General features: G+C 36.0%; 1 protein-coding gene across 2 annotated transcripts; it reads left to right on the forward strand.

Annotated features, from left to right (window-relative positions):
• The first annotated feature begins 929 nt into the window (after positions 1-929).
• LOC106919783 (uncharacterized) lies at positions 930-9,035 on the forward strand. 2 transcript variants are annotated; one of them, XM_088010442.1, is made up of 10 exons: positions 930-1,181; positions 2,864-2,919; positions 4,726-4,974; positions 5,054-5,623; positions 5,869-6,062; positions 6,645-6,713; positions 6,824-7,035; positions 7,275-7,315; positions 7,736-7,832; positions 8,537-9,035. In XM_088010442.1, exons 2-10 carry the CDS (start codon positions 2,865-2,867, stop codon positions 8,730-8,732), a joined length of 1,683 nt encoding a protein of 560 aa, XP_087866568.1. In that variant the 5' UTR covers positions 930-1,181; position 2,864; the 3' UTR covers positions 8,733-9,035. The 2 variants fall into 2 exon arrangements, with proteins under 2 accessions (XP_087866568.1, XP_014845856.2); XM_014990370.2 differs by having other exon boundaries at positions 5,869-6,050.
• The last annotated feature ends 167 nt before the right edge of the window (positions 9,036-9,202 follow it).

Here is a 9,202-nt window from a genome sequence, read left to right on the forward strand (position 1 = left end):
TGGAAGTGACTCAGTAAGCAAGTGAAAAGTTCATTTGTGGTCATGCCTTCACCTTTAACAAAATTAATTAATTTCTCTCAATCCCTCTGATTCCTGCTCGGTAAGTCCAAATTAAATAAATTAGATGATAACTACTTTTAATAATATTGCAATATTATTAAAGTACTTTGGTGTAGAAATCATAAATAATGCTCCTGCATATCACAATGATGAATGTAAAGATATGTTGTCAATGCTATCTATTTTTGAAGTGCAGGATGAATCTAGAGTCTATACCCAGGTTAGTAAATCAAAACTTGCAAACACTTTCTGGTTTAAACAAGGAAGAGTAGAGTACTCTAAAAAGTTTGGCTCTTCTTAATATGTTTCACATCTTGTTAAATTAAAACAAGTCAGATTATTTAACTTATTTTATGTGAGAGGCCAACACAAACCCATAGTTGTCATTAGGTGGTAAAAATTATTTACTTTGTGTTTAGCTGCGTTTATACTGTGACTACACACAATTTTTAAATCACTAACTGGGATCTAAATTATAAACCACTTTGCTTTGGATTATTAAATTATTTCAAAATACATTTCAGTTTGGAGAAAAAAAGTCAAAAAGCTAGATGAATGAGAATCATTGCAATGCACCTGAGCTTCATTCTAAATATTTTAACATTCTAATAATGCCCATAATTCAGGTTTTAGTTTAAAACAACAGATTAAAACAGCAGGCTAAAAACAGCAGAGATGATGTGACACCAGGTGAAGCCAGGTATTAATAATGTATTCAAAATGCTTAGTACTCTCGATTTGAATTTTTCCTAGCACACACATGCAATGGATGACATGCAAAAAACACAACACAGCCTAACGACACACTGCATGCAGGCGCTGAGGGCGCTGGGCGGGATGTGGGTGTGGAAAACCTGAGAGAAAAAGTGAAGTGGAAGGACGAGTGAGAGAATAGTACTATGCGGGTGACAACACAACAGAAACTACATTTTAAGAAACTTCTACCTCTAATGGAAATGTGTCTGGTTGTTGTTTTATCTGCTGTAAACAATGACGACTGAGAGGAAGGAATGGAATTTACTCTACAGCTCTAAACAAATACAGAAAGCTAAAGAGGAAACTATACGTTTGTTCCTACAACACAGAGTTTGACACCTCTGCGGTCTCACATAGGTGGCCAGGTAAGATGGAAATACGGTGGCTTCCAGAATACTTTTCTTTGTTATACAGCGATGTATCTCTTAGCATGACTATCTGCTCCTGTAAGCAGATAGCATCACTTTACAATCTTAACATTATTGAGTGCACTCTGTCATGTTCAGGGTATCTTTGTCTTAGCCCACAAATTTGCAACAACATTTCAATATGACTGAATGTGAATGAATACTTTTATTTTACTTCCCAACTGTGAAATGTCATTTTCACTCTGATTGTTTGTACAGTAGGAGCTCATCGCAGTCGCTACGAGACATGATTGTCATCGAACAATGCTGTCAAACTGGTTTAGTGACATTTATTTAAGTCAGAACACAAACGTCAGGTGTGACTTTGCGTTTTGTTTCTGTACAAATGTTTTTTGTTTTTTTTCCCACATGCTGTGTTTTACTTTTTAACTCATGCAAATATTCCGTAGTAGATTTATAAGTTATAAACCATAAAGGTCTTGGATGATCCAGCACTGCTGGATGTTTGTCTGGTCTTGGTGTAGATAATTAACGCCGCCCTATCACTGTGGTGACTTTTGCTCCAGTTAAACATGTTTGGTAAAACTGGCCTTTGAAGGTAAGAAACAACAAGAAAAGCTGATGAACATATGTCCAATTTGAAAGAAAAATGTAAAAATTTATCTTATAAATGTCTTAAAATAACCTCAGTTCTCCAAAAGCCAAACATTCAATCCTGTTAAAGATTATAACTCATTAGTTGATGGTTATCTACTTGAGTCTTTATTATGTATTTTAAAAAGTAATAAATGAATAAATAAATGACATTATTTTGTATTTAAACATGGGGATGGGTCTTGTACAGACACATTCAATAAATTTAAATGTTATTGAAAAAACCATTTGTTTTAAGGATGTCATCACTAAGTGAAACACTTTATATAGATTCATATAAGAACTATATATACACATATTCTTTTTCTATAAAGGCTGTTTGAATGTTTACTTCTGTCAGTTATCATGAAAATTAGAATAATTCATCAGACCAATAAAAAACTTATTATACCTTTAATCTGACAAATGAGATTCATTGGGCGTACATTCTAATTATTGAATATGATTGAAGAGGTTTCCTATTGTAACCTGATCCATGAGCTTATCTGTCGATATATAAACACGTTCTGGTGGAAGGAAAATGGGTGTTACATCTAGATATTACACAAAGGGCCTTTCCATGTGTTTCTTCCTTTCCCCTTTATTGTCATTTTTTTTTCTTGTAACTGTGTTTTAGTTTTGTTCTCCTGATCCGTACTGTTACTAAGGTGAACGTTGGAAATGTTTCACAGAAATTTGAAAGGTTGCGACATAAAGTGGTGGAGGTCGTCTTGTTTGCAAAACGCTTCTCTGTCAACAGTTAGGCTCAAGATATTGCTATATTACCGAATTATTTATTGCGTCATGTATTCATGTTTCTGAATGCAATTATTTCTACATTCTTTTGAGACTTCAGATTTACAGAAAATAACTTTATTTAAAGGTTTATTAATTGATTTTAGGCAGGTGCAAGTGTGTGTTGCATCATGTAACTCCATCATTAGGCTGACATAAAGGCAGTGGTCGTTTGTTGCTGGACACTGGAAATGTTTCTAGCTGATCTCTGTGCTGAAATGTCTGTTTTATAATCTTCCTGTTTTCCACAGGATGACAACCAACTACACGGACATTAGTCCCTGTGCTCCAGATGACAGGCTCTGTAGTAAGTAATAAAAACTGCATCTTCACTATACTTAACATTTTCAAAGCTTTATCTCATGTATGCCATTTCCACTCCGATTGTTTAAAATTCATACTTATCTTCCTGTTTTACCCTGAAAAAAAGGCCAAAATATAACATTTTGTAAACTTCAGTTCAGATTTTCATTCTGGTTATGAGCTATTTTAAATGTGATTGTTGCACATTATGCTGAAGCTAACCTAAACTGCTGAATAAAAACATTAGCTCAATTTGGCTGTAAATGAAGTACTTGCATTGCAAGTGACATGATTATACTTTTATATGTTTATAGAGATTTCTTTGATTACTGACTTTCAAATATGAATTATGCAGAATTAGTCTAAATTGTCTAATTTAGACTAGATAATTTCTGAGATGAAAATAGATTGAAACTATTCACAACTATGGAGAAATGACAAAAATACACCAGAATCTCCAAAGGCTGTCAATGCAGCAACTGCCTGAAAATCCAAGACACATTAATTATCTTTTCTTTTTTTTTAAAGCCTACATGTTTCAACCAACAACAGCTAACATTTATATATGCAATGACTGTGGGACCCAAATACAGGCATTGAGTGAGACAGAGATGAATGGGGGGAAAAAAATGTTTAATACATTATACTAAAACTTATAAGGAAAAAAGTCTAAAGTCTCACATTCTAAAAACCCCAAACAAAGTGCAGGAAATGAAACATGAAAATTCACAAACAGAAAGCAGACAATGGAGGAGAGCAGATAAACCAGCAGTGACTGAAAAAAAACTAAAGGGGAATGATTCAGAACAGTGATTAAAGGTGATTAGTGCAACAAGAGACAGTAATCAACCACAGTAAGTTTAGATAAAGAAAAAGTAGATACGTTATTGGGTTATTAAATAAATGTTGCTCCAAAACAGAAAACAGGGAGGACGGGGAATGAAATGGAGTAAGGAAGCAACGTATTTTCTTCTCTATGTCTAGATCTTATAAATGTCTAGAAAGCAATCACAGATCAAATGTATGTGGAAAGAAAGTCTCAGGTTTGCCTTTCAATGTGATTCTAGTTAGTTAGCAACTGGTTTTACCTCTTTGTCCCATGAAATATTAATTTAAAAAACTATATATCCATAGATTCAAGATGAGCAGAAGGAGAATGCTGGAAATCCTTGGTGATCAAAGGTCTGGTCTTGAAAGTTCAAGCCAAGCCTTTAATGAGAATGTCACTGAATGATTTATATCATTCCACAAAGTTCACACCACTCCTTAAAATGTGCCAGAACCAGAATGGGATTTATTCAACTTCAACAGTAGCTTTACATTCTTCATCAAGAAGACAGCTGAGCCTTGTGTTAAACAGCAGAGGGTGTGTAAATCCATGGATTTGAGAGACAATACGAGAACTGACATAGAATCAGCCTCAAACACCAAACGGTTAAAGGGTGGAGAAAGGAATCAATATGGAGGTCAGAGAGCAACTGAAGGGACAGAAACAGGCAAAAGCCCCAAAAAATTAATGAACAAGGAATTTAAAAAAAGAAACACATGTAAAGACTTCCAGGGTTATTATGAAGTTTGCTGTAAAATCTATAAAATCGAGTTTTTTTTTATCTTTTAAGTGGTTACCATTCCACACAGTGTGAACATTATAATCTTTGGTGGGAAGAGAAGATAATGTCAAGACAGAAATTCCCGTCAGCATGAGAAAACACAGCAGAACGGAATGAAACAATAGGACTAAAAATTTTAAAAGCTTTGCATTTTCTTGGACTTCATGCTAATACATGTTCCTTTGTCTTTCTTCTCACAGTAACACGAGAATATCAGCTTGGAGTGATTGTCGTCCCTTCGTTGTTGGTCTCGCTCACCGTGATCACATTATTGATCATTTTTATATTACTGTGCTGTAATCAGAGTGAGCGGACACGAGTCAGAACTCCTACTCGATACCACAATCACCAGCACACCACAAACCAGAGACACACACAGCGAAACCACCATCACCACCACGACAACAACCGTCACCCCCACCACAGACACCACCTTCAGGGAATAGATGGTACGCTAATTTTGGTCTACTCTTTCTGTGAAATACTAATCAAACAGATGATTTATTCTGTATTTTTTCTCTCAAAAAGCGCCCCCAGGGATTGACCCTCTTGAACACGAAGAGGTGCCAATGAGAGTTCAAAACACACATCACAATGCGAAGCCACAACATGAATCCCCAGAGAGGCACGGGACTGCAGCACCACATAGAACTAGAGACAGACATGCAGCTGCAACCAGACATCGCTCTCCAGAAAGACATGCAACAAGGCATCGCTCTCCAGAAAGACATGCAACAAGGCATCACTCTCCAGAAAGACATGCAACAAGGCATCACTCTCCAGAAAGACATGCAACAAGGCATCGCTCTCCAGAAAGACATGCAACAAGGCATCACTCTCCAGAAAGACATGCAACAAGGCATCACTCTCCAGAAAGACATGCAACAAGGCATCACTCTCCAGAAAGACATGCAACAAGGCATCGCTCTCCAGAGAGACACGTGACTGCAGAACCACAGACATCCACAAGGAGGCCTCTTGGAAACTTTAGTCATGTCACTGCATTGACACCATCTTTCTACACCAAACCTAATGACACAGTAAGCTTCTACAGAGCCCGCATGGACAACAAGGATGTCATCCTGAGAGCACTAAAAGGTAAACAGTTTTTTTTTGTTTGTTTGTTTTTTGTTTTTCAAATACTGACAAAAGAATTAGGAAAATCAAAGATTAATTTAAATTTCTTAGAAAATGAAAGCTCCAGAGCTGCAAGTTTTTAGCAAGTGCTAAAACTTGCTAAAAGTTTTAGCAAGTTTTTAGCTAAAACTTGCACTTTATATATATATATATATATATATATATACATATTTAAAATCAGTTCTCTTATCCTCATTTTTCCTCAGAAAATGCGAGTAACCGTGAGAAACAGCACTTTCTGGGGTTTGCATCCTTCCTGGGAGGACTGGGCCCTCACCCTTTTATTCCTGCTCTACTGGGCGTGGTTTCTGTACGGTCGCCGTTGGTGATAGTGCTGGAGGAGTTGAGGCACAGAGACCTACTGGGGTTCCTGTGGAAGTGCAGAGAGGTAGAGTCACATGTGGGTTTAGACTCATGTTTAAATAAAAACAGCATCACTTGCGATTCGTTTGAGAAGGTGTAATAATATCTGTAATAAATCAGCCACCAGCTACAAAACACAATCAACAAAAAAGTTATTTTTTTCTGTTTTGTTCAAGGTTTATTTTAATTATTTAGAAAATAATGATTTCCACTTATTAACACAAAGCAGATATTTTTCCAGTTTTAGTTTTTTTCACTGTATTAAATTGAGTATTTTTTGTTTAGCTTTGTTCATGCCCTCTAAAGGAACGACTGATGTCATTATGTTCTGACCATTTCTTTAACTAGCAGAGGTTAATTTAAATTATCTTAAAATTATGAATGTGTTAACATAACTTTTGAGCTATGAACGTTTTTCTTAGTATTGTGCAATTCTTGAGTTGGTCAACATGTCCTTACGTAACCACCACCGGGTGCCCAAAAATCTTAATTTTGGCCCTAATGTTGCACCATATTAAATGAATTCAGGTCCTTCTGGAGACTTTCAGTTTGCTTAGACCTCAAAACATGCATGGAAACATGGAAGCCCCTAACTTCCCTCACTTTTCCCCCACTAAAGGATAACACTAGTCATGAACTGACAGAAAAGAGGATCTTCACCATGGCAGGACAAGTGGCCTCTGCTCTGGTTAGTTGAACTGCTGTCTTTCTTATTATGTTCTCATTTCTGAAATTTTCTACTACTCTACCATTTACTTTTGACTTGTATTCCAACCTATGTCGTCTTTTTCATCCTAGGATTACCTGCACAGTCAGGGATCTATCCACGGGAACATCGGAGCTCGCAGCGTTCTGGTTGGTGGCGACATGACGGCCAAACTGTGGGGATTGGGCCCAGCTTATCACAGAACACAGGTCGACACTGCTGGGCTGGTGGAGGAAATGGAGCTGAAGAAATGGCAGGCACCTGAAGTTCTGGCCAGGAGAACGGCCAGCAACAGCAGCGACGTGTAAGTGTTTAAGTTCCCTATAAGAAACATAACGATAGGAACGTGTTACTGACCGGAGAGAATGGATCTGGATGCTGTATGTCAGGATTTGGCATTACCAAATATGTCAGAATGATTCACTTCACTGTAAATCTGCTGCATTCAGACATTTTTGTTGCACATCTGGACTTTGCAAATGCTGTAGCTTAACCTGGTAAAAACTTAAGTGACCTAAAGTTACCTTTCAAATATTTTCACAGATGGTCCTTTGGTGTCCTCCTTTATGAAATGGTCTCATTGGGTGAGTACTCCACAAGCACTATTGAGAAAGAATTTCAAAATATCCTCAATTCTTACTGGGTTTATATATTTTTTTTCCATATTATGGATTTTGTCACAACTTGTCATCTCTTCCACTTTCTTAAATCATATAGCTATATAAAGTTTAGATTTGAACAACAAAGATGAGGAAACTACACATATACAAATAAGAAAATTGCACATTCTACATGTTTTTTTTAAAGAACAGTAAAAATGTCTAAAATTGATAAAAAATGATTTATCTCCTTAGCAAGTCAACAGATTTAGTAATATTTTAACACCAGTCATGCAAATGCATTAATTAAACGATTACAAACAGGCAGTCATAAAATAATAAATGAAAAATAAAATAATAAATGAATAAATAATAAATAATAAATGAAAACTTCTCTACTTTTAGGTGACCCACCTTTTGCTCACATCATGTCGACTGAACTCCTGCAGTATCTCCAAAGAGGAAAAACTTTGAAACGACCAACCAACTGCTCCAACACACTGTAAGAACGGCTGCAGAAAACAGGCTTCATGCAGAAACACATTACCATGATCCCATGTCTACACATGAAGGCTAAAAAGTGCAGTAGCTGGTCAGAATTTTTTTTATAAACTTATGTTGATAGAGAAAAATGAGTATAGATTTCGGGGTAACACTTTATTTGAAGGGGGGTGAATAAGACTGTCATGACACTTTCATAAACATGACATAACACATGTCATGAACATGAATAAGTCTTCATGAATATTTATGACTGTTGTCATAAAGCGTCATTCGGTAAATTATGACACTTTTAATACAAAGTTGACATTATTCAAAATGTCTTTGTTATGACAACTTGACATTAACCAGGAAATCATTACTGTTTAAACTTTACCTTTAATAACATAAAGTTACCTGATTTTTAAAGTGCAATCAATAATACTTTTATAACAAATTTATATCAGTAATGTGGAAAATATCAGATCATATGTGGAAAATATTTGTTGATACAAATAAACATACAGAAATTACTTTAAGGTATTTCACAGGAATTACCAAACATCTTAGAAACATATTTACAGTGTCCTGCTCTCATAAAACATGTAGTTTATCCCTTCTGTGGCATTCAAAATTCTGAGGACGCAAACTCAGGTTTTTCTGCAGCTGCTTAAGTAAATTGCAAATATAACATGTTTGCGTTTTTCACTCTTTAACTGTTTGTAGGTACTCCATGATGAAATCATGCTGCAGCTGGAGCCCCCAAGGGCGTCCCTCGGTCGCCGGACTGATTAGGATGCTTCATACAGGAGAGCAATCAGCAAATGGGAGCACAGCTCTAAGAGCGCCTGAGCCACTGAACTTGGAAAGATACATGAGGGAGGCGGGATATGGAGAGGCGTTCAACTTCGCTGTGTTCTGATTGGCTGGAACTGCTGTGACAAAGGACTCTTGGAGCCATTATTCACAGTCCAGCGAAACTAATTCCTTAAAGTACCAAGTACTGCTGCAGGAGCACAAAATGTGAGGGGAATTAAATATGCCAATTACATTGTTTGTTTAGAAAACATATTTTTATATTTATAAGTAGTTTTGGAACAAAAAATATGAAGCACAACCATGTAGTATGTTTTAGGTAACTTATTCTTTTTTAAATATGGATATATTTTGGTAAATAATACCTTGGTCGTCTTGGACGTAATAAATAAAGCACTTAAAACATAAAGTCAGTCCTGTCTTCTTTTTAAAGACATACCAAAAAGTATTGCTTATTTTATTAATTCGATCCATATCACCACAAATAAATATGATCCAGGGTTTATGTGCAGTGCTCAAACAAATAAACTATGACTTCATAAACATACAGTAGTATTTAATAGATTTTTTATTGTC

This window comes from Poecilia mexicana, unplaced genomic scaffold (genome assembly GCF_051168715.1).
Source record: "Poecilia mexicana isolate PSO_F unplaced genomic scaffold, ASM5116871v1 scaffold_11, whole genome shotgun sequence".
Lineage (NCBI taxonomy): Eukaryota > Metazoa > Chordata > Actinopteri > Cyprinodontiformes > Poeciliidae > Poecilia > Poecilia mexicana.

Coding starts and splice junctions, on each gene's coding strand:
- LOC106919783 (XM_088010442.1), top strand. CDS start 2,865: ATGACAACCAACTACACGGACATTAGTCCCTGTGCTCCAGATGACAGG. Junction 6,714..6,823: donor GACAAGTGGCCTCTGCTCTG/GTTAGTTGAACT, acceptor TTTTCATCCTAG/GATTACCTGCACAGTCAGGG. Junction 7,833..8,536: donor ACCAACTGCTCCAACACACT/GTAAGAACGGCT, acceptor AACTGTTTGTAG/GTACTCCATGATGAAATCAT.